General features: G+C 45.5%; 2 protein-coding genes and 1 pseudogene across 2 annotated transcripts in view; 2 read left to right on the top strand and 1 right to left on the bottom strand.

The window, feature by feature from the left end:
- LOC145393868 (vesicle-trafficking protein SEC22b-B-like) overlaps nt 1-1406 on the bottom strand; it is an 18144-nt gene extending 16738 nt beyond the window's left edge. Inside the window, exon 1 of the mRNA XM_080267927.1 lies at nt 1222-1406. Within this exon, the coding sequence (XP_080124053.1) occupies nt 1222-1406 (185 nt within the window). The remainder of the gene's footprint in view (nt 1-1221) is intronic.
- Nucleotides 1271-25000, top strand: part of PheRS-m (Phenylalanyl-tRNA synthetase, mitochondrial) — a 127295-nt gene continuing 103565 nt past the window's right edge. Inside the window, exon 1 of the mRNA XM_080267924.1 lies at nt 1271-1398. The gene's annotated coding sequence lies outside the window, so the exon portion shown is untranslated. The remainder of the gene's footprint in view (nt 1399-25000) is intronic.
- LOC145393885 (5S ribosomal RNA) lies at nt 21366-21484 on the top strand (annotated as a pseudogene).

Below are 25000 nucleotides of genomic sequence, written 5' to 3'. Positions count from 1 at the left end.
GAGAGAGAGAGAGAGAGATGCTACTGATTGAGAAAAATGGCTATATACACATAGGTCCCTTTGCACCTTGTAGTTTTTGGTAGACAAATGGAGAGATATACAAACCTCGTATAAGCTGTCAGACTTAAAAAACAGTACCAAACCCTTGCCATGTGCATCAACCAAGTCGATTTCTCTTCCGATCCCTAGCCTCCACTCAACTTCCATTCCTCCTTTTTCTTCACACCACCCACCTTCTTGGTCCGCCATACATCTTCCGATATTAAAATTCACTTTTGCATACCTTTTAACCACTATCTACATCCATTGTCTCCATATGGTACCCTCTAAGAACACTCTTTAACCGCACATGTCAATAAGAGTTCGTTACTCCACATCTTCCACACCACATTTTTTTTTCCCATTTCACTCTACGCAATTCGCATACATTCTTCAATAATCCCGTTACCTACTGTTGTTACTCCTGACTTTTCGTTCTAATGCCATTCCAAAGTCTCACTCTCATACGTCAGTACGAACACTGACACAATACAGTCCTCTTGCAGCCTCCACACTTGTACCCCGATTTCACCTACACCAGGCACCTTCCTTCCCTATACCATTTTATTTCTCACTTCCTTTACATATTTACCTATCTTTTCTCTAACTGAACGAGGGGCTTAAACTACTCCACCAGTTCGTCTCGCGTCATTCTCAGGCACATCTTAATATGAGTTACGTGCTTTATCAACATTTATTAGTTTACTCTCATCATACCCTGGCTTAGGAAGTAAGAGAAGGTAGTAGGTATTACTTTTGCTCACTCATGTGTTTGCCCGCCTGCGCTGACTTAACGCACTTGTCTCGCTCTAACACTAATATTGAAACACTCGGACATCCATGCATTCATACCATTAAAAAAAAAAAAAAAAATCTTTACAACACTTAAAAGCTTACTGTTCACTCTACATCGGTGAAACATTCCATAATCTTTTCCTCTTTAATGCTCTTTTTGTCAGATCCATTCATATCAAATACCTTGCAATCCTCACATCGCTACTGCTTTTCTCGTTGCAAATATTTATCTACACATCTGCTCCTAAAAAGTCTTTTAAAAATCTTCCCCACAACACTCAGCAGACTGTTCCGATTATTTTTGGATTCATTTCAATCACTCATACTTTTGTACAAATGCTTTGTTTATCAGTTAAGTAAGCAAATAATCATTGTAAGTTTACCCACTGGATAGTGAATGGAGGTGCTTCTAGCGATGCCCTGGGTGGACTGGTGTAGTGCAGCTTCTTCAGCAACTGCTTGGCTCTGGCTTGTGGCTCCAACAGTTTAGTGGCCGAGGCGTCCTCCTGCAGAGACGCCGTCAGCACAAGACCGTCACCCAGCCGACCTATCATGGTCACCACGGTAGACATTTTTTTTTATGTTTTATTGTTTTAACTTTTTTTTTTCAGGATTTATGTACAGTATATTTTAGCCCTTTGACTGCCAATATTTCTCACGGCAGAACGAAGTATGCCTTGGGCGCAATATGCCGGTAGCAGAGAAAGAGTAGAGTTACTCTGGGCGGTTTTGAAGTACCTAGAATTTTTCTGTTATACAAAGTTGCCTTGTATAAGCTTGAGTAAAATCTCCAAATACACCAGCCGTAGTGAAAGCTGCACAGGATCTCACACTTTATGTTTTTAATACTTTCCAACAAATAACTTTTTTTTTTTTTTTAGCAGTTTTTTTCTATCTTCAGATGTTATTCACTTTAGGGTAGACTTTTCGAACTAGTAGGTAAATGTATTTCTTAACCTCTTCACGACTAAAGGGGCTCACCTAAGTTGAAGAAAAGTCTTGCAGTAACGAGAGTAAAATACGTCGTCGGAGTGACGCTTTGAACTTATTTATATTTCAGTTTTATATTTTGTCAAGTTCTGTTTCCATTTGCTTCATTCTTCGTCGCTGAACATTCTCACTGGGTATCTGAAATATAATGATGAATTATTTTCAGCAAAATTTTTGCCATGAATATAACAAGATATATGAAGGAACACAAGATGGGAGAGCTAGGTACGGAGATGATTCATATAGGCTAAGACCAAAGTTTGCCTAATATTTCACCTCTGCTGTACACATCTCTACTGACTAATATCCCTTAGCTGAGAGAGGCTTGGTATGTTTCTTTGCTCACAGATGTTCCTCCCTGATAATGATGCGCCAGGGAGAAAAGTGAAGAACATGCATCAAGTGTAAATATACTTGGTGGGGTAGTAAGAGAACATTGTCGCTGAGTGTACAACAACGTATTATGGTGGTAGGCTGCAGCTGCCACGTGTCCCTCGTTTGTCACTGATATCACATGTCATACCTCCACCTGGCTGATAAGTACAGTCAGTGACAAAAGTTCGCCTGCTATTCTACTGCGTCTACTTCACACACAGGGCATGTGCATTTTCCTCTCTAAAGATTCATATCAAAGAGAAACATACCAAACCTCTCACAGCTCAAGAATATTAGCCAGTAGAGGAAGGTATAATGTAGAAAGGCTAAATATATGCGAACTTCTGACCCTGGCACAACACCTCTCCTTTTGTAACTGTACCATATCTGACCATGAAAGAGACATTCCTCTCTGAAAATTTACAGCAGTAATGCTAGAGTTTTGTAATGTACTGGACCCCAAATGTTCGAGATGTAGTTGTCCATTTCCACGTAAACGGATGACGTCACACACACACACACACACACACACACACGATAAATATAAATATGGAGAAAAGATAACACGAACCTGACTTAAATCCTGTATACTACTACTAGGTACACACACACACACACACACACACACACCGCTCGCTGGTGCAGTGGTAACGCTCTCGCCTAGCATCTGCTAAGACGGGGGTTCGCGCCTTGCTCGGGATGCGAAAAAGTTTCACTGACAAAGCGGGTGGTCACTGTCCTCCTTGAGCAAGAGGATGGGTGTGTGCGTGTGTGAAGGTCACAGCCTTGCCCTTAGATCGGACTATATGAGCTCTCAGCTCCCTTCCGGGAGGGTAAAAGCTGACGGTCACGACCATCAAGTGATCCTGACAGACCCGGTGAATTACACGGAAAGTGTAAGTGCATACTCCTCATTTAGTATTACAAAATGGATACATACTTCAGTATAACAAATTTGGAAAAGAAAAGGGATAAAAGTAAAAAGCAAAATGATGATTTCTACCAAGAACTGGTTGAAGTGGAGACTCACAATAGACTGGTTGAACGTGTACACAAACTAGAAATGGCTTTCAAAAATGAAATGGATGAAATAAAGAAGCAAATGCACTTGCAAAAGGAAGAGATAGAAAAACTGGGAAGGGAGGCCAATAAGAAAGACACAACCATCAGTGAACTAACAGTGGAATTGAATACCCTTAGGAAGAAAGTGAGTGAAATGGGAAGTACAGTAGTTAATCACGAGAGTGTTATGGAAGAGTTAAAAAATGACACAGAGACAATTAGACAAGCAAGCAGTCTTATGGACCAGAGCAGTGATATTGAGGAGAAGATAACACAGGTGAATGAAGCTGTGCAAAGCTACAAAAATGATGTAGAAACCACGTATGCTGAAATGGTGAAAGTAAAGAAAGACTTAGAAACAAGGGTGGAGGAAAAAAACATTAAAAAGGAAGTGAAAAGAATAATCCAAAACAATCCAAAGTTAGTCAGAGATTCAGTAGAAATAAATAAATCAATAGTAATCACTGGTATAGAAGAGGAAGAAATTAACAACAAAATCACTAGAGACAAAAAGGAGATGGCAAATGTAATGAGCTTACTGAAAGAAGTATCAGAGGAAATCTGTAGTAAAGACATAGAGGAACACAAAAGGTTAGGGAAATACGAGAAAAGCAAGACAAGACCTCTAAAGGTGACTTTCCAGAGTGTAAACACTGTGGAAGAGATACTAAAAAATGCAAAGAATCTTATGGAAAAAGAGGAGTTCAAAAATGTATGGATAAAAAGATGCCTAACACAAGAGGAACTGGAATTACTGAAAGAGAAAAGGGAGGAAGCAAAAACAAAAAATGAGGGAAGATCAGAAGAGGACAAGAAGAAATTTTTTTACAAAGTAATAGGGTTGCAGGTACGAAAGTGGTACACAAACAGGATGGAAGAAAAAGGAGGAAGTTAGTAGAACCATGTCATGACAAGTATATAAACAAGATGATAAAATTGATGTACTCAAATGTGGATGGAATGGTATCTAAATTACTAGAGATGAATGATTATGTCAGAGAAAATGAACCACAAATAATATGCCTAACTGAGACAAAATTAACACCAAGGATATCCAATGACATACTAAACTTAGAGGAATACAATATATGGAGAAGAGACAGAAACTTAAAAAAAGGAGGAGGAATTATAATATTAACTAAGAAAAATCTAAAAGTCAAGGAAATAAACCTAGATATACCATCACAAGTAGAACTGATTGCAGTAGAGATCGACACATCTGAAGGTAAAGTAATTGTAGCCAATTTGTATATGCCACCCAGATCAAACACTTGGGAAAGAGACGAATATGAGGACCTGGCAGAGAGTACAATTCAGAGTATAAGATCCTTGCTACATAAAATGGAAGAGAAATCGGAAAGAATTATACTAACTGGGGATTTCAATACAAATATAAATTGGAATACTCTAGATATAAATAGCCAAGAAAGCTGTTGGGACCAAAAGCTCCTGGATCTCGTACAAGAGTTTTTAATAACGCAACATGTGAGGGAAACCACTAGAAAAAGAGGACTTGATGTACCTTCAGTGCTAGATCTAATATTTACTAGGCAAGAAAATGACATTGACAGTTTAATATATCACCCTCCACTCGGCAAAAGCGATCATGCAGTACTAAATTATAACTTCAGGATAGCATATGACATAGTAAACAGCAATGACAGTTACAAAAAGAGACTAAACTATAAAAAGGGAAATTATCAAGACCTAAAGAAGTATTTCTTAGAAGTTGACTGGGAAAATGAGCTGAGAGGACAAGATTTAAATGCTGTATATAAAAATTTTTGTGAATTTTATGAAATAGGAGTCCAGAAGTACATCCCACAGCACAAAGAAGCAGATAAGAAAATACAGAAATGGTTCAATACAGAATGTAAAAAATCAAAAGAAAGAAGAGATTTGTTGTGGAATAGATACAGAAGACACAATAGTGAAAGGGCGTATAATAATTACAAACAGGCAAGAAACGACTATACAAGAATAAGGAGGGAAGCCCAAAAACAGTTTGAGGAGGATATAATAAATAAAAGTAGTGATCAACCAAAACTGTTTTACAGCTATATCAGAAGCAAAACCAAAGTAAAAGATATAATACAATTCATCACGGACGAGGGAATCACTTATACACAAGAGAAAGATATTTGTGAAGCACTAAATAAGAATTTCCAATTAGTTTTTACAGAAGAAAAAAAATTTTGAGAGGGAATATGTGGAACACGCATGTCCACACATACTACCAGATATACAAATAGCAGAAAAAGTAATACAGGAGGAGTTAAGTAGATTAGACAGAGGAAAAGCAAGTGGTCCTGATGAAATTTCATGTTGGGTGTTACGAGAATGTGCAAAGGAGTTAAGTAAACCATTATTTTTAATTTTCAAGAAATCCTTGAGTCAAGGGAAACTACCTGATATTTGGAAAAAAGCAAATATAGTCCCCTTATTCAAGAAAGGAAATAGACAAAATCCTCTCAACTACCGACCAGTATCACTGACCAGTGTTGTAAGCAAGGTATTAGAAAAACTTATAAAAAAAAGCTTGGGTAAATCATCTAGAAGAACACAGTATGATAACAGAAAGACAGTTTGGCTTCAGAAAAGGAAAATCATGTGTTACTAATCTGTTGAGCTATTATGACAGAGTAACAAACACAATACAGGAAAGGGAAGGATGGGTGGACAGTAGGCTATCTATTTAGATTTCAAGAAAGCTTTTGACACAGTACCACACCAAAGACATTTATGGAAGCTGTACCATCAAGGAGGAATTCGAGGCAAACTGTTTTGTTGGATGCAAGACTTTCTCATAAAAAGAGAAATGAGGACAGTACTAAGAGGAAACTACTCATCATGGAAAGAAGTGACTAGTGGAGTACCACAGGGTTCGGTGCTGGCACCAATCATGTTTCTAGTGTACATAAATGATATAAACAGTAACACTGGAAATGACAGCTATCTGAATATGTTTGCAGATGATGCAAAAATACAAAGGAGAATTACTAGCACAGACTCTTGTAGGGAGCTACAAGAAGAATTAAATAAACTTCATGAATGGAGTAGTACATGGCAAATGGAATTCAATGTGGACAAGTGTCATGTAATCAAGTTTGGTAAAAGTGGAAAAAGACCTGATTGGGATTATAAGTTAGGAAATAAAACCCTATACACATCAGAAAGAGAGAAAGACCTAGGTGTGATTATCAATAACAGACTATCTCCGGCTGACCACATCAGCGAGAAGGTACGGAACATGTATACACTGCTTGCAAATATGAGAATAGCATTCACATACATAAATGAAGACATGCTAAGAAGGATAATAACATCATTCATTAGACCAACCCTGGAATATGCATCAATAGTCTGGAGTCCTCATCTCAAAAAGCATATAGACAAGATTGAAAAAGTTCAAAGGGCCGCTACAAGATGGATACCAAGCTTAAGGGACCTAAGCTTCGAAGAAAGACTAAATAAACTGAATCTACCAACACTACAGGAGAGAAGGAAAAGAGGTGACATGATAATGCTATATAAGTGCATATCAGGAAAGGAGAAAATAGACATAAATGATTACTTAACATATGGAGAAGCATCAGCAAGAGGACACTGCAAAAAACTGCATAAGAAGAGAGGTGATAAAGACGTAAGGAAATTCAGTTTCCCAAACAGAGCAATTGATCAATGGAATGCACTACCGAATGAAATAGTGTGTGCCAAAACAATTCACAAATTTAAGGATATGTACGATAAATATGGTCTAAGACACGGGACAATACGAGCTTGACTCATTCCTGTAAAGATACAATTAGGTAAGAACAATTAGGTAAGGTAAGAACACACACCGCTCGCCGGCTCAGTGGTAACGCTGTCGCCTAGCATTTGCTAAGACGGGGGTTCGCGCCTTGCTCGGGATGGGAAAAGTTTCACTGACGAAGCGGGTGGTTACTGTTCCCCTCGAACAAGGCGATGTGTGTGTGTGTGTGTGTGTGTGTGTGAAGGTCAAGGTTTTGGCCTGAGATCGGACTATATGAGCTCTCAGATCTCTTCCGGGAGGGTAAAGAGCTGTTGATCACAACCATCACGTGATCCCGACCGACCCGGTGAATTATACACACACACACACACACACACACGCACACACACAAATTACTCATTCCTTCTCTGTAGTCTTTGCATCGTATGTCAGATAACGAAGAGAGCGACACGAACTTCTGTTTATGGAAGGAAAAAGAGAAGAGTATTTGATGTAAAAGCAATTTAATGACAATATCAGTAGCCATGGTTATATGTCGTCCTTTTCTTGGTTGTTTTTGGAAATTTAGCCCACAGTAAATTGCAGGAATAAATTTCATCTATCTATTCATAACGAAGCGCTTAAATCAGAGAAGCGGTAGCCATGAACAATCCATGCCACCCCGACCTCCGCTATCAGAGCCTCTCTTTACCTCACACCACCGTCATTCCTCTGCCTATTCTGTATTCACCCCATCCCTCGACCTTTCCTTGGTCACCCTTTCCCTCTCTCGCTCTCCACTCACATCTGAATTTTACAGCAAAAACACTAAGGCATGGGAAGTTCATGTTTCTTTGTACTGTTTTATTATTTTGTGATTATAGTTCGTTCACCGCTTGTCTGAGTTAGGACGATGACGTTGCCATCCAGACTTTAAGAAGAAAAAAAAATGGACAGAATCTTTGACGCGATGGCACCGATGAAACCGGATGATGGAGTTACCTAGTTAAACGTCCCTTATGTCTCACCCTGTCACCTGAAGGACGGATGGTGATGTAATGCTGTGTTTTTAAGGCGACTTCTCGTCGTAAAAACACGAGCACTGGAACGGGGTCCTTTGGCTAGACCGGATGTAATGCACTAACAAAGGAACAGGGCATAAAAAGAGACTACACCGAATCACATCTATTGCTTAAATTCTATCCCTTACAGCGCTTCATACACAATATTTGATACACAATAACACAGAGATACAATAATACACTTATAACTGGATCCAATATACTTTTTACACAGGGCACAGGGCAGTCAGGGATATGGGTTACTGTTATTGAGAAGAGATATCACTTCACTGCGATGGTCAATGGAGAACATTTGTCGTGTCACTGGTGGATAATAATAAACAGGGGAGTTTCACTTATATTCACTGTGATCGGGAGTCTGTGGGGGAGATGTTACTATAATAAAGGTAGGATGCGTATGGCGACATCCGACATTGTCACCTAATCGCAGGGGAGCACTTCACTAGCCTTTCGGCTCACTCACACACCTACCTTCAGTTCCACAGAAAACTCCCCGCTTCCTTCCTGAGAGGGGGAACTGAACTGTTTAATGTTTAAGCACGACTTACTACGATATCACTGTTTAATATAACTTTTATTAGACACTGCCACTGTGCATTGGATCACTGTCACTGTATTAGGGGTCACTGTCACTGTCACTGTTCTACCCGTGTTTCTTGGGTAGTTGGGTCACTGGTACTTACTGTCAGGGAGGCTCCCTTGTTTAGGGCCTCGACCTGAGGAGCGGCTCCTTCCTATGGCCGCGCTGGTGGGGTGCAGGGAGGCCCTGTAGTCTGGGGGCCTCGACCTGATCGGGGGCCCTCGAGACTAGGACCGAACAGGCGGAGGTTTCGGGCCTGCTTCCTCTGCTGCCGGGGCGTGAGAGAGCCTAGGTCGCCGTCGTCGGGGACCGTGGTGGAAGGCCTGGGCGTCCGGGGGCTGCAGGTGCTCAGGGGGAGAGGCGCCGTCAGGGCTGGGCTGCGGCAGCGACTCCTGTAGGGCTCCAACAGTGCTAAGGAGCGTCCGGGTGTGGGCGGTAACTCCGCAATCGGGCCTTGCCACCACTCTAACGCCTCCGCTTGGCCAAGAAGCCTGGATGGCGACGAAGGGCTCCCCGGAGGGAAAGAGGCTTGAGGGAGACTCACGCTCTTCATGGTTCCCTGAGTGTGTTCATTGGGCTGAGGTGGGGCTCCACTTCCCCTAGTATGGACTCTGGCTGGTGCCGTGAACTTGTCCGGCGTGCGAGGGACACCAGTAGGGTGATCGGGGTCGCCCTTTCGCCGAGGCAAGAGGCCGTCAACGTGGTGTTCCTCCCGCAGTAGGGAACAAGCTGGAGCGAGGGGCCCAAGGGCCGCACTCTCTCCAATACGGACAGATCCTACCGTCAGGGAATTCTCCACCCTGGTACGTGCCCCAGCCATAGCTGAGTGTCTGCCCGTACGGGAAACGACTAACGGAGAAACGGGATCACCCGTCTGCTCCGACGAGAGGCCGGCCCCGAGGCCGCTTCCGTAATTGGGTAGCGCTACAAGTACAGTAGCAGGGTCTCTCTGCCCTGGACCGTATTCTGGCCATAGCCAAAGTACAACTGGAGAGGGATGCACACAGGCAACTCTCTCTCCTCAGCGTGTTAAGGCCGGAGCCTGGGGTCACCTTCCCCTTTACACACTTTGTCAGGCCGTAGCCTGTGTCTATTTCTCTTTTAAGGCCGTAGCCTTGGGCCTCTTCCTGCCCTTGGGCCTCTTCCTGCCCTAGAGGATGTAGCAAGACCGTCAAGACGGTGTTACTTGGGACTGACCTCTTTTCAGTCCCACCCCTGGTCTGACGGTCACTACCCCGCCCGCACAGTAGTTCAGGTTGTCTGAACGCCTGGGGTTGGGGCACTTGCGGGGAATAAGGGTTCAGGGTCGGGATGCCCCGATGACCCTCTTGCCCGAGGTCACTAACCTTACCAGTGTGTCCTCCTGGGGTGGTGGTGGGGTGGCGGCTCGGCGGTGGTGTGGGGGGTGGTGAGGTGGGATGTCCTGTAGCGGTCTCGGCGGGCATTTTACCACCCTCCGCGTCGTTGAAGTCACGGCCCCGTGACTGGAGGTGGTAGGTAGTGGAGGTGGCTGTCTGGTAGGCCGGGGTCAGGTGTTGGGTGAAGCTGACCCTGTGCGTGGTGAATTGATTGGGCCCCTGGTGGGGGCAGAGCGTGAAGTGGAGGGAGGACGGCTGGTTGGTCCGGCGTAGGAGGCGTAGCAGGTGGTGGGTGCCTCTGATTCTGGTTGGTGGGTGGTTGTGAGGTTGCCATCGGACCCTGGTTATCTTCATCTCGGGGAATGGTGCCTGGTGGGGAGATGAGATTTGAATGCTGGAGAGTGATGGGAGGGTGGTGCTTTTATTTGGGCTAGTGTGGTGGGAGGGGCATTGTACTTTGGGGAATTGGGAGTTAGGAAAGTTCCAACATGCTTGGCGGAGGGGTAAGGTTATGGGGGAGGCATTGGGGGTGGGTGGTGATGGTGGGTTCTGGGATAAGTGGGTGTTGGGTGGGGGTGTCGGGGTGTATCTCGTGGGTGGGCGTGAGAGTCGTCCCGATCTGGTGGTGGTCATGGTTATGGTGGGTGTGGGTGGTGAGGCTGGTTGATTGCGTGGTGGCGGTGAGGGTGTACGGTGGTGAGGTGGGTGGATGGTTGGTGGTGCGGTGTGACATGTATAATGGGAGTGGTCATGGGGGAGGTCAGTGGTGGGTGTGGGGTTGGGGTGATTCTCGGGGGAGGTGGGCAGTTGTGGTGGCGAGGGCGGCCTGGGTGGGGTGGTGGGTGGATGGGTGTTTGGTGGGTGAGTGTCTGGTGGTGAAGTAGGGGTGTTGGGAGGTGGTTGCGGTGATGGTGTGCTTGGTGGAGAGCTGGTAGGCGGAGAGTGTGAGGAGGGGGGGGAAAAGGAGTAGTAGTAGGAGTTTGGGGGGTGAAGTTGAGGAAGGTCAGGGTGGCCAGGTGTGCGGGCCTGGGTGGAGGTAGGCTTAGTGCGGGGATGGGCGGTGGCGGGTGGGTTGAAGGGACGCACGTGGCGGTTTCTGTATGTGCGGTGTTGCCCTTGTTGATCCACGGTGACTTGATAAGGATTAGGCACCCGCACAATTTTGTAAGGTCCATTGAATCGGGGGGCGGTCTTCGGTGGGGTAGGGAGATTTGCAACCACCACAGATTGGCCAGGTGTGTATGGGTTGGAGTGGGTTGTGTCAGGTGCTAGGTCCTGCTTTGAGTGTAGGTGGTGGAGGCGGCGTTTGAGGTGGTGGAGAGGGTCGGTGCTGGAGGGTGGAGTGGGCGGTTGTAGGTGGTGACGGAGGGGTAGGAGTAGGGGTGGTTCCCCGAACACTCTCTCGTGCGGGGTTATTCCATCTTCCCTTGGGCACGTGTTTAACCCCCATTGCACGATCTTAACGTGTGCAGGCCAGTCTTCATTTCCTGTTTGCGTAATGCGCGTGCGGACTTGGTTCATCAAGGAGCGGTGGCTTCTTTCGCATACGCTGTTGCCTTGGGGCCAGTAGGGAGATGAGTGGGAGATGCTGTATCCAAAGATGTTGGCAAGTTCTTCCCATATTTTCCCCGTAAATTCAGGGGCATTGTCCGAATGGATGGCCTGGGGAATCCCGAAATAAGGGAAAACATGTCGGGTGAGGGCGTTGGCGATTGACGGTGCAGTGTGGTCCTTGGCTGGGCAGGCGATGATGAATTTAGAGTACACATCCACGAAAGTAATTATGTACTTATAGCCGGATTTTGGTGTGAGGGGGCCGACGACGTCTAGGGAGAGAAGTTGCCACGGTTTTTGTGCTGTGACTTTTCCTGTAGGGCCTGGTGTTCGGGTGATATCTTTGCCAAGAGCGCATGCTCGGCATGATTGTATGATCTTCTTTGCGATGGTGGATGGGTTGGGAGTCCAGTACATATCGTTGAATATCTGTAGCAGCTTCTTAGTTCCTAGGTGGATGCCGTTGTGGGCATGGAGGTGGAGCATGGTGTCGTGGGTCGTGGCTGGGCTGAGGACAATGTGTCCGTTTGGGTCAAAAAGATGTTCGCCATGCGGGTGGAGTTTGTTAAATGTGGCCTGTGGAATCCAAGTGGGGCGTTGTTTGTCAAACCACATTTTAACCAGGTCGGGTTCTTCTTTGATGGTGTTGATTGGGAGACGGGATAGGGCATCAGCATTGGTGTGTAGCTTGCCTGGTCGGTATGCAATTTCGAAGTCGTATTCTTCGAGGGTTTCCCGCCAGCTTATCAGTTGGGCGTTATTTGTATTAGACTGTCGTAGCCATTGTAGGGATTGATGATCGGTGATGACTACTACGTGGGTGCCCGAGATGTAGGATTTGAAGTACTCTAGGGACCAGGTGATCCCTAGGCATTCACGTTTTGTGGCCGCGTAGTTCTGCTCTGCCGTGTTAAGGGTGCGGCTGGCACAGGCGATGATGTGTTCCTTGCCATTTTGTACCTGCACAAGGACAGCTCCTATGGCGATGAGGGACACATCGGTATAGAGGCGGAAGGGAAGATTGTAGTCTGGGAATGCGACAACTGGCGAGGTGGTTAGTTTTGATTTGAGGGTGGTGAAGGCTGTTTGTCTTGTCTCTGTCCATAGAAAGGGTTCGCCCTTTTTTGCTAGTTCATGGAGGGGTTTTGCGATGTCAGCGAATCCTTTGACGAATCGCCTGTAATATGATGTCAACCCCAGAAATGCTCTGACTTCGTGCACGTCGCGGGGGAGTGGGATATCTGCGATGGCTCGAAGTTTCTCTGGGTCTGGTGAGATGCCCTCTGCATTAATTAGATGCCCTAAGAAGGAAACAGATCTCTCTGCTAACACACATTTCGTAGGTTTCAGTTTAAGTCCTGCTTGGCGTATGCGGTGAAACACTTGCTTGAGACGGTGAAGGTGGTCGGCCCATGTACGAATGAAAACAATGACGTCGTCGAGATATGCTAAGCAAGTCTCCCAAGTTAGACCGCTAAGGACTGACTCCATTAAACGGGAGAATGTGGCAGGAGCGTTGCAGAGTCCAAAAGGGAGGACATTGAACTTGTAATGTTTGCCGTTGGATGTGGAAAAGGCGGTTTTGTGTTTGTCGTCGGGATGCACAGGGACTTGCCAGTACCCCGACTGTAGATCCAAAGTGGAGAACCATGTTGAGCCATGTAAGGAGTCTAGGGAGTCGTCGATACGTGGCAGGGGAGTGGCGTCTTTGACTGTGACATCATTTACTCGGCGGTAATCAACGCAAAAGCGCATTGTCCCATTTTTTTTTCTAACGAGTACCACCGGAGAGGACCATGGGCTAGTAGAGTTGGAGATCACGCCGGCATCTAGCATGTCCTGGACCTGCCGGTCTTCTTCCTCTCGTTGCTTAGGATTTTTCCGTCGTGATGGTTGGCGAATTGGAGGTCCTGTTGTGTGTATCTCATGGCTGAGATAGGTGGTATGGCCAAGGTCGGTCGGGCCTGATGAGAATAGATCTTGAAAATCCAGGAGTTGTCGGAGGCTGTTGGTTTGGGCTGGGGATAGGTGTGATGGTAGGGTGGGTAGGGTGGGCGGATCTGGGGGCGGCGTCTGGCATGGTTCTGCTTCTTCAGTGTCGCCGATGATGAGTCCTCTTGGTAAGGTTAGTGGTGTGGTAGCGAGGTTGGCGACACGGATTTCTTGGGCATGTGGGGGAAGGAAGGTAGGGCTTACTAGACAGGAGGAGAGTGGTCCGGTGGGGATGGATGGTGAGAAGAGGACGGAGGTATGGGAAGGTTTGTTAAGTTTTACCCAAGCTTCATGATGTGGTGGAATGGTGATAGAGGAGGCGACAGTGGCTGGAAAAGATGGGGAAGGATGTAGATGATGAGTGCTGGGTGGTGGGGATGGGAGTCTAGTGGTGTGAGGGGCTGGGTAGGGTGTAGGTGTGTCTGTGGTATGGGACAGGTGAGTGTCTGATGGTAGTGTGTGGGGGTGTGGGTTTTTGGTGTGCCTTCTTTGTTTTTTTTTTTTTGTTTTTTTTTTCTTAGTCCTCACTGCTGGTTGGTTGTGATGGGCTGGATTGAAGTGGAGGCAGCGTTGATGGCAGTCAATGGTGGCATGTAATTTCTGGAGGAGGTCCAGCCCTAAATATCCATCATATTGACTGCATGTTGAGTCGAATATGATGAATGGGTGGCTAGTGGATACTTGCTGATGGGTGTGGGTCTGAAGGGCCTGAGTTTCCCCACGGATAGGCAGGGGGCCGTCCCCTGCGTCGACGAGGTTGGCTGAGGTGGGGAAGAGGGGTCCGAATGCACCCATGTGGCGGGAGTAGAAGTGGGAGTAGAGGCACGATCTGGCTGCTCCTGTATCCACTAGTAGACGTGCCTTGACCCCGTTTAGCCAGATTTTATCGTAAACAGGGGGTCTGTAGTTGTGTGAGGTGGCCCCCGCCACCATGGGGAGGTGCGGGGGCGGGCCTAAAAATCCATTTGCTGTGGAGTGGTGTCCTCTTGGTCGTCGTCGTCTGTTCCTGAGAGGGTGTGCGTTGGTGTGTCGTCTTCCTGGGCGGCGGCGGCCAAGGAGACTTTCTTGCGCCCTTGTTGAAAACCTCTGTGCCTGCTAGCTTTGAGCTGTTCCCTAATGTCGTGTAGAGGGCAGGTGCGGCTGCAAGCCGTGAATTCCCAGGGGTTGATGGTGATGAGGTTTCCTTGTTCCCTCGGGTTTGAGCGCTTCTTTTGGGGGTAAGCTCTAGGGACTGTGGGCGGCTCAGTAGCTGGCTGATGTGGCGGCAGTTTAGGTTTGGAAGGGGGTTGTTGCCTTGTAGGAAAACGTGTCACCGCGTGGAGTGGCTGTGGTGTGGGGCGGGCGGCGAGCAGACGTCGGACGAGTTGTAGGTCATTTTCCATGTCCCCTGACGGGTCGTAGATTGAGAAATGCTCCCTGACTATGCTGGGGAGGATTCTCAACAGTGCATTGAATGTATGGATATCCCGGGCATTGGGTGGTGCCTCAGGATAGGCGGCGCTGACGAGGCGCCTAGCCCGGGTGAATGTGTCATCCAGGTTTCCATCGTAGGTGAGGGCGTCGAGTTGAGAAAGAGCGACAACTCGGCCTATTGATGGCGTGAAAGCCTGTCTCACTATTTGTGAGAATTGGTCCCATGACAGTTCTGGGACGATTTTTGGTGTGACACTAGTGATTATTTTACCCAAGTTAGGTAGAGTGACAGCGATCTTTTCTCTGTCTGAATCAAACCCTATGTCCAGGAGGGGTTTGACCATGTCCAAATATACGTCTATGTCACACTGGTCCGGGTTGAACCTCGGCAATTGGATGTGCGGTTTAGCTGCCATTGTAAGTTCCCTTTTGTGTTCCTCCGTGCGTTACTCGGTTCTAGGACCACCGCTTGCCACCAGTGTAATGCTGTGTTTTTAAGGCGACTTCTCGTCGTAAAAACACGAGCACTGGAACGGGGTCCTTTGGCTAGACCGGATGTAATGCACTAACAAAGGAACAGGGCATAAAAAGAGACAGAACACCGAATCACATCTCTTGCTTAAATTCTATCCCTTGCAGCGCTTCATACACAATATCTGATACACAATAACACAGAGATACAATAATACACTTATAACTGGATCCAATATACTTTTACACAGGGCACAGGGCAGTCAGGGATATGGGTTACTGTTATTGAGAAGAGATATCACTTCACTGCGATGGTCAATGGAGAACATTTGTCATGTCACTGGTGGATAATAATAAACAGGGGAGTTTCACTTACATTCACTGTGATCGGGAGTCTGTGGGGGAGATGTTACTATAATAAAGGTAGGATGCGTATGGCGACATCCGACACTGTCACCTAATCGCAGGGGAGCACTTCACTAGCCTTTCGGCTCACTCATACACCTACCTTCAATTCCTCAGAAAACTCCCCGCTTCCTTCCTGAGAGGGGGAACTGAACTGTTTAATGTTTAAGCACGACTTACTACGATATCACTGTTTAATATAACTTTTATTAGACACTGCCACTGTGCATTGGATCACTGTCACTGTATTAGGGGTCACTGTCACTGTCACTGTTCTACCCGTGTTTCTTGGGTAGTTGGGTCACTGGTACTTACTGTCAGGGAGGCTCCCTTGTTTAGGGCCTCGACCTGAGGAGCGGCTCCTTCCTATGGCCGCGCTGGTGGGGTGCAGGGAGGCCCTGTAGTCTGGGGGCCTCGACCTGATCGGGGGCCCTTGAGACTAGGACCGAACAGGCGGAGGATTCGGGCCTGCTTCCTCTGCTGCCGGGGCGTGAGAGAGCCTAGGTCGCCGTCGTCGGGGACCGTGGTGGAAGGCCTGGGCGTCCGGGGGCTGCAGGTGCTCAGGGGGAGAGGCGCCGTCAGGGCTGGGCTGCGGCAGCGACTCCTGTAGGGCTCCAACAGTGCTAAGGAGCGTCCGGGTGTGGGCGGCAACTCCGCAATCGGGCCTTGCCACCACTTTAACGCCTCCGCTTGGCCAAGAAGCCTGGATGGCGACTAAGGGCTCCCCGGAGGGAAAGAGGCTTGAGGGAGACTCACGCTCTTCGTGGTTCCCTGAGTGTGTTCATTGGGCTGAGGTGGGGCTCCACTTCCCCTAGTATGGACTCTGGCTGGTGCCGTGAACTTGTCCGGCATGCGAGGGACACCAGTAGGGTGATCGGGGTCGCCCTTTCGCCGAGGCAAGAGGCCGTCAACGTGGTGTTCCTCCCGCAGTAGGGAACAAGCCGGAGCGAGGGGCCCAAGGGCCGCACTCTCTCCAATACGGACAGATCCTACCATCAGGGAATTCTCCACCCTGGTACGTGCCCCAGCCGTAGCTGAGTGTCTGCCCGTACGGGAAACGACTAACGGAGAAACGGGATCACCCGTCTGCTTAGGCGAGAGGCCGGCCCCGAGTCGCCGCTTCCGTAATTGGGTAGCGCTACGCGTACAGTAGCAGGGTCTCTCTGCCCTGGACAGTATTCTGGCCGTAGCCAAAGTACAACTGGAGAGGGATGCACACAGGCAACTCTCTCTCCTCAGCGTGTTAAGGCCGGAGCCTGGGGTCACCTTCCCCTTTACACACTTTGTCAGGCCGTAGCCTGTGTCTATTTCTCTTTTAAGGCCGTAGCCTTGGGCCTCTTCCTGCCCTTGGGCCTCTTCCTGCCCTAGAGGGTGTAGTAAGACCGTCAAGACGGTGTTACTTGGGACTGACCTCTTTTCAGTCCCACCCCTGGTCTGACGGTCACTACCCCGCCCGCACAGTAGTTCAGGTTGTCTGAACGCCTGGGGTTGGGGCACTTGCGGGGAATAAGGGTTCAGGGTCGGGATGCCCCGATGACCCTCTTGCCCGAGGTCACTAACCTCACCGGTGTGTCCTCCTGGGGTGGTGGTGGGGTGGCGGCTCGGCGGTGGTTGGGGGGTGGTGAGGTGGGAGGTCCTGTGGCGGTCTCGGCGGGCATTTTAGGTGAACTGTGGGAAAAGGGAAACTTCAGCCCGCACTGCACAAGGTTCACGTCCAAACGAAGCTGGGACCGCCACCAGAACTCGTTGCTTACTTACGGCTTATCTCCAGCCTTCCACTGAAATCACTAAAGTGATGTAACAGGTCTGATCAAACATAACATGTAAGTCTGCGCACTACGAACGAATGGTGCTGAGGAATAAGGTTTTCATACTTTGACTTCATATCAATAAGTATAATATATATCACATAAAAAGTCTTCGTCGAATCAGTCCGAGCTAACTTACCTAGAATTTTACAAGTCATCACAAAATACTAAGTTTTGCTTTAGACCGGGTTGAAAAAATTCACGACCATAGGCAAAGATAAACGTTATATTCACGTTACATTTCAGCCAGTCCTTGTAGATAGATCTGCATAGAGTAGTAGTAGTATGAAACAAGGTGAATGACCAGGCCACACATCACCCCCAGCGTGTAACATATGGCATAATGCAAGTGATGGCAATCATGTACTGGTCATTATATTCGTGCCCCAGGTCACTCATCTACCTTCATTTCCTGTCCACCCACGTCGGGGAGCCTTCAGCCCCCCGGACTTTGGGTGTTGGTTTTAGTGCTACTCTGATAGGGTAATAATTGAAATACAGTATACAAATTCTCCAGCAAGGGGAAATTCCATCAATTATGAGAACCCATACTGCATGAACCGGGTTTCAATGAATATATATAATTAATATTGCTAGAGCACACATTTTTTAATAGCCTACTCATTTATCTCCATGTACATATACTGTATACTCCACGTAGAGTAGGGTACCTGGTATCTGTTAACTTCACAGGGTGTGAGATGCTGTTAACGTCATTATATATGCATTTACGAACTAAAATGATAAGCTACCTTAAGCGCATCGATGGCAATAAGGAGTCATTTAAGAAAATAGCATTAAGATCAATACGCAAACATTTTCATTGACTTTCACTATTTCAGGGTCGTAAATAAGAGTGTATATTAGGGTAAGTTACGTAAAGTACCGTAAATAAAATGTTTAGTTCCCTAAATCTGTCAGAACACGAAAGCAGTTAACTTTCTGAATCCAGTAATGTATTTTTTTTTCTACCTCCAGACGATTTTATTTGAATTAGGAAAGGATCTTTTGCACTGAATGGGTTAATGAGCGCTGTAGATTGACAACTCTAAGCTGGATAAATTTGTTTGTAAGTACGAGTAGCTGGAATAAGTAAAAAAAAAAAAAGGGGGGGGGATCACTGGATTGAAGAGTTTAGTGGGTAACGTATCAGTTGCCTCAAAACAAGTCCAATTACAGTGAAAGTAATTAATATCTACGGATATTATACGACGCGTTTCATAATGGTTGCCTTCCGACAAACTTAACGAATACAAATAGCTCTTCCAGCCCAACAGATTTCTGCTCACCTCAGTGACTAACGATTCTAAACTGTTGAGTATCGCATCCGGCGACATGTCAATCTCAGAAGATTCTAAGCAGTGTGATGAACTCAGGGATGGGGGATTCGAATTTCGAACTGTTGGTATTAACAACTTAACTGCCATTACTATTTCTATAATATATTCTTTCTATATCCAGCGATACTTTAACCTGCATGCGTTAAATAAAAACTTTCATCAGCCCCTAAAATATGAGAGGCCTTTCCCAGTTTTAATAAATGCGTCTGGATGGTGAATTCAGCGATGGAGAAGTCGAACAGCGGATAGTTACTCTTCATTACACGTGTGTGTGTGTGTGTGTTTGTGTGTGCTTACCTAATTGTATCTTAACAGGAATGAGTCAAGCTCGTACTGTCCCTTGTATTAAATCACTTTTATCATACATATCCTTAAATGTATGAATTGTTTTGGAACACACTATTTCATTCGATAGTGCATTTCTCTGATCAGTTGCCATACTCGGGAGAATGAATTTCCTTACGTCTTTATCACCTCTCTTTTTATATATATTTTTTGCAATGTCCTCTTGCTGATGCTTCCCCATAGGTTATATACTCATTTATGTCTATTTTGTCTTTCCCTGAGACGCATTTGTATAGCATAATCATGTCTCCTCTTTTCCTTCTCTCCCGTAGTGTGTGTGTGTGTGTGTGTGTGTGTGTGTGTGTGTGTGTGTGTGATCATCTTGTATTTTATTCTTGTCATACCCAGATTACCATTTATAGATTAGGAAAGATATTCGAACTGGAATGGTTATATAATATAGCCTCCATTAATCCTCCAATACGACCAGCATTTCAAATGCGGTACTCAATCGTCTGATCGGATTCGAGTAGTTAGAGAAATTGTCGGTAGTTTGATAGTTGCCTCGCGAAGTGTGATTAAAAATTAAACGTAGTTATCCGTTCATATAAGCGAAATAAGGCAGTGTGAGTTTTGTATGTTACTGATGCAATATCGATATAAAATTTTACCGAATAAAGTGCAAGAGAATGTTAAAGTTTGACATGCAGAATAAATGGCTAAGGAAAAGTTGTTACGAATCCTACTATGGCACTCAAAATGCGACCCTGTATGTCCCGATCCTGTCAGAGATGAAGGAACGAAGTATTGAACCCTTTCACTACGATGACATGTATATTTACCCCCCCCTCTCTCTATGTACGATTCTGTTCGTCTAAGATTTGAACATTAGGGGTTAGATAAAGCCTTTGTTAACCCCTTTTACTACCATGGGGTAGTCGTGAGTGAAAATAGTACTCATATATTATTTTAGAAGTACCAAGGATAAATAGATTAAAAAAAAAAAAGTTTGAGTGAGGGGGATAAATGTGCGTAATTCTAAAAAAATTCGAGCTTCAGCGCGCGCGCACACACACACACACACACACACGATTCTACTTACCATATGTGCAGCTTTAACAGGTGCTGGCCAAATACTGACTCGCAGTGCCACGTCTTGGGAGGAGATAGTGGCGGGTCTTCCTTATCACGAGATAATAAGTGGACGCAAGGAGAACGTGGCGGGATGTCTCTCAGCCTGACTACCTTATCTGTGTTGCATCACTGCCAGCATCTGACGCTTTATTCAGCACGTGAAAGTACTCTGGTCTTGAAAAGTTCAGAAGAACTCTCGGAAGCCAAAAATTTTTTTTTTTTTCTTTTAGGAATAAAATGATTATGTCCTCGGTCTGAAACGGGTGTTCAGTTAGAAGGCATGGAGAGGCAGAGGAATATTAATGATAATCACCAAATAAACCTTTATGTTAAGCATTTGGTGTTTGCCATTAAAATGCCGTCAGAGCCCTGTTTAACCTAATCGAAGGATTGCTTCCACGTTTAGTTTATTGTACTAAAACGCGTTGTTGACGTCGTACCTGTGTCACGATGACATATCTCTCCTAAGCAAAGTGCACATCTGGCTATATTGAGCACCAGCACAGCGAGTCGAGTGAACTGTCGGCTAAAAAAGAACAGCACAACTAGCAGAATGCACAGCCAGTTCATCGCCATCATCATCAACAGCAGCAGCAACCTGAGTCAGTCCACTGCAGGACAAAGGTTGCTCCCATTTTTTTCCACTCTAACCTGTTGGCTGTTAATTAGTTCCTCCAATCCCTGTGAATCTCCGAATCTCGTCTTTTGTCTGCTTCTTCTTCTCACTCCATCTCCGGGCTGCCACTATGGTTACCGTGGTTGTCCATCAGTTCTACGAAGGACGTGACCTACCCACATCCATTTATATTTTTTGACTCTTGTGATGATATCCTCTACTGTTCTGTGTTCCACGAAGCACTCATTTTACCTCCCCGTGCGGTCCGTAATAATCCTTTCCATTCGTCTCTGAGCATTCCTAAGTTTACATTCCAAGGCTGTATGTTTCTGGTCCATAAGTTATACCACGTTGAGTACACCGTTTCCCGTTCGATCAGAGAAGTTAAGCAACGTTGGGTCTGGTTAGTACTTGGATGGGTGACCGCCTGGGAACACCAGATGCTGTTGGCATCCCTACGTCAAGTGGGGTTGGTAGAGGATTAGTGCCCCTCCCTGTAAAACAATTAACTCTAAGCCCTTGACCACCCTGTCTGGGATACATGGCGTCTGGCAATGAATGAATGAAAGTTAGAGCAGAAAGGACACTGTGATTATGTAGCCTACTTTTTGGCATAACAGTAATTGTTTATCCCTCATGTACTTTAGTTACCTGGTTTGTCAAAAGCTATCCACCCCATTTCTATTCTTCGTTTGATTTCGTTGTCATGGACTGGGTCTGCCTGAACTCCCTGCCCTAAGTACCGTATGTGTATTCCTCATCACATTCTAGTTTTTCAATTATTTTTACAGGACGGTTACAAACGCGTCTGTGAAACGTAACTTTCGTCTTCAATCCTACCTTCAGACTCTCCTTGTTGAGGTCACCTATCATTTCTTGTAATTTCTCCCCTGACTCGCCGGAAAGGACTATATGTCGCTGCAAATCTAAGACTGTTCAATCGCTCGCCATTTGTGTTAATCCCTTTGTCATCCCAGTCAAAATTTCTGAAAACGTCTTCTAACAACACCTTTCTTTATTGGTATTATCAGGCTGTCCTTATGGAGTTTTATGGTGGTCGTGCTATTTCTATAAATATCTTTTAGTACTTTGATACAAGTTTCTTTAACAACTTGTCATCGAATCGCTGTTATCACTGCAGCTGTTTCAGCTTAATCAAATGCTTTCTCATAATCAATAGATGTCATGCGCAAAAGTTTCTTATATTCTAAAGTTTTCGCGATCCCCTGACTTGAATATGGTTTGTTGTCGAGTAACACTTTGAAATCCTGCATGTTCTCTTGGCCGGTTTGCATCTACTGTAAATTAGGACTAATTCAGTTTGATAGGACTTATATGAAAAGTTTGTAAACAACAGGTAGAAGACCAATTGGATGAAACTTTTGTTTTTTTTTTTTATGTCACTTTTTGTGAAGTAGAATAATAAATGCAGGTTTCTCGAGATTATCAGGTACAACTTTGGCTTCTAACCATTTCATAAATAGCTTTGCTATTAAAATGCCCGCCGTGCCCGCCGCAGGACCTCCCACCTCACCACCCCCCACACCACCACCGAGCCGCCACCCCACCACCACCCCAGGAGGACACACTGGTGAGGTTAGTGACCCCGGGCAAGAGGGTCATCAGGGCATCACGGCCCTGAGCCCCTATTCCCCGCAAGTGCCCCAACCCCATGTGATCAGGGGAACTGAACTACTGTGCGGGCGGAGCAGTGATCGACAGAATAGGGGTGGGACTGAAATTAAATCAGTCCCAGGTAACAGCGTATTGACGGCTTTGTTACACCCTCTAGGGCAGGAGGCCAGGACCCTGAACCAGACTCTCAATCTCGGTATCCTTAAAAGTGAACAACCCCATTTATATATTATTTCCAAGTGACATAAGAATCCCATTAAAGAACCTAAAGTGAACAACCCCATTTGTATATTACCTCCAAGTGACAAGAACCCTATTAAAGAATATTCGCAATCTCCCTGTGTGATAATGGTAGTGCGTACGATTATTCTGTGAAGCCAAGTGTTAATTCTGTATCTCTGTGACTCTGTATCCTAAATATAATTCTGTGTGTACTGTTATTAGTAGGACCTAGGTAATAGATGTGATACGGTATACTGCCTGGTTTTTATGTCCTGTTCCTTTGTTAGTGCTTTACTTCCGGTCTAGAAAGAGGACCCCGCTTCAGTAGCTAGTGTTTTTACGACGAGAAGTCGCCTTAAAAACACAGCATTACAGCTATAGCTCATTTAATGCAAAGATAATCATGATACCAGCATCACCTTCTGCATTACTCCTCTTCATTGCTGTCATGGAAAGACTACCTAATGTTTCACTAGCCTGCAGTGACTCATCGAACTCGGCACTGCAACTGTAAAGTTTTATATAAAATTATTCTGCTATTTTGACCACTTCATTTCTATTGTTCGTTACTTCTCTTTGAGAGAAAACGTTTTGTTTCTTCCCATACCAAACCTCCACTTGGTTGCCCTCACGTTTCTTTCATTCCTTAAGTTTCTTCAATTCGGTTCGTATCAAACTTTCAAATATCTCCATCTTATTATTGATAGTTTCTTTAGTTCAGCTGCTTCACTGTGATTTCTTCTTGTCCTTATAACTATGTTTCTTCTCTACCTTAGAAGTTAATTCGTACTTTCAGAGAGCTTGCTGCTATTGTCTCGTTTCCTGCCTGTAATCTACAGATACCTCACTTACTATTCTCGTGAAGTTTTCTTTAATTTGTTCTTTATGTACGTCATCCTTCAACTGCGAGTGTTTATAATATATTAACAAGCTACATTCTGCCGCATTCTCCCTTACTGCTACAAGGTTTGGCTGTTTCTTTCAGGTTAGCCATTTCTCTTGTGAGATCTAATACTACTTGGCTTCTCACCATTCTGTAATCTCTTGCTACATTCACTGCATTCATTGCAGTTATACTTTTTACTGCACCGGCATGTGATTTGTCAGTGAGGATTTTTTTTTTTTTTTATTACCATATGATCCCTTCCAAGTCCACTAACTCTTTTGAAAGAACGTGTTAATCACTCAGGCGGTTCCTCTCAGCATATCCCACTAGCATGTCACCTATCTCATTCCGCATACCCATTCCAAAATTTCATTTATAGCTATCAGTAACTGAGTCGGCAGTACGCAGACCGATTATAAGGGTCAATAAACAGTTCGAAGAGTGCACAACAAGCCATAAGCATCAATAATAACCATGGAACAATGCTATTTAGGAACAACAAGGCAGCCGAAATGATCCGTTATTTTCCTACGTGAGCTACACAACACCGAATGAGCCCAGTAATCAGTTCATGTCACTTTAGTCCATTATCCAGTGACTAAGTTTTACACATTACTCTCTGCATACTTGCCTTACTGTGTCATCTACGTATTTTTCAGAGTCATGTAGCAACTAAATAGGTATGACACGCTTGGCAACAACTGTTATACTGATATACTTTCACACGGAAACAAGTTGTTGCTGTTGATCAAACCCGGTCTGTGCGACTGAGAAGAACTATCTACCACAGGCAAGCAACAGCCCCTGCGGGGTCGTCCTGTACAGTGAACCGTCGATGTTCCCTTGCGGCTGACAGCGCTTCGCCACAGCTAGGGGTGGGGAAAAGTGTGGAGTTTTGGTTCCTGGATGGCGTCTCTCCACCTAGTTATAGCAGGGGCACCATACCAGGCTCCACATCACCCTGTTATTTGGTTATGTAGTTACCACCGAGCGTTGTGAATGGTTTCCTGGGTTATAATTCAGTCGTTCCCAAGGGTCACACTTCAGTTCTGTTGATCGTCTGAGGGCCAAGTCTGCCTAACCTTAACGAAATCAGCGTAAGTATATATATATATATATATATATATATATATATATATATATATATATATATATACAGTAGAGAGAGAGAGAGAGAGAGAGAGAGAGATCCATTATTTAATCCTACGTTGCCCCATGAGGAGCG

The sequence above is a fragment of the Coenobita brevimanus genome, chromosome 25 (genome assembly GCF_032717465.1).
Source record: "Coenobita brevimanus isolate Jiangsu-jjx chromosome 25, ASM3271746v2, whole genome shotgun sequence".
Lineage (NCBI taxonomy): Eukaryota > Metazoa > Arthropoda > Malacostraca > Decapoda > Coenobitidae > Coenobita > Coenobita brevimanus.
Note: the sequence above shows the minus strand (reverse complement) of the source record. Positions and strands in the feature narration are given on the sequence as shown.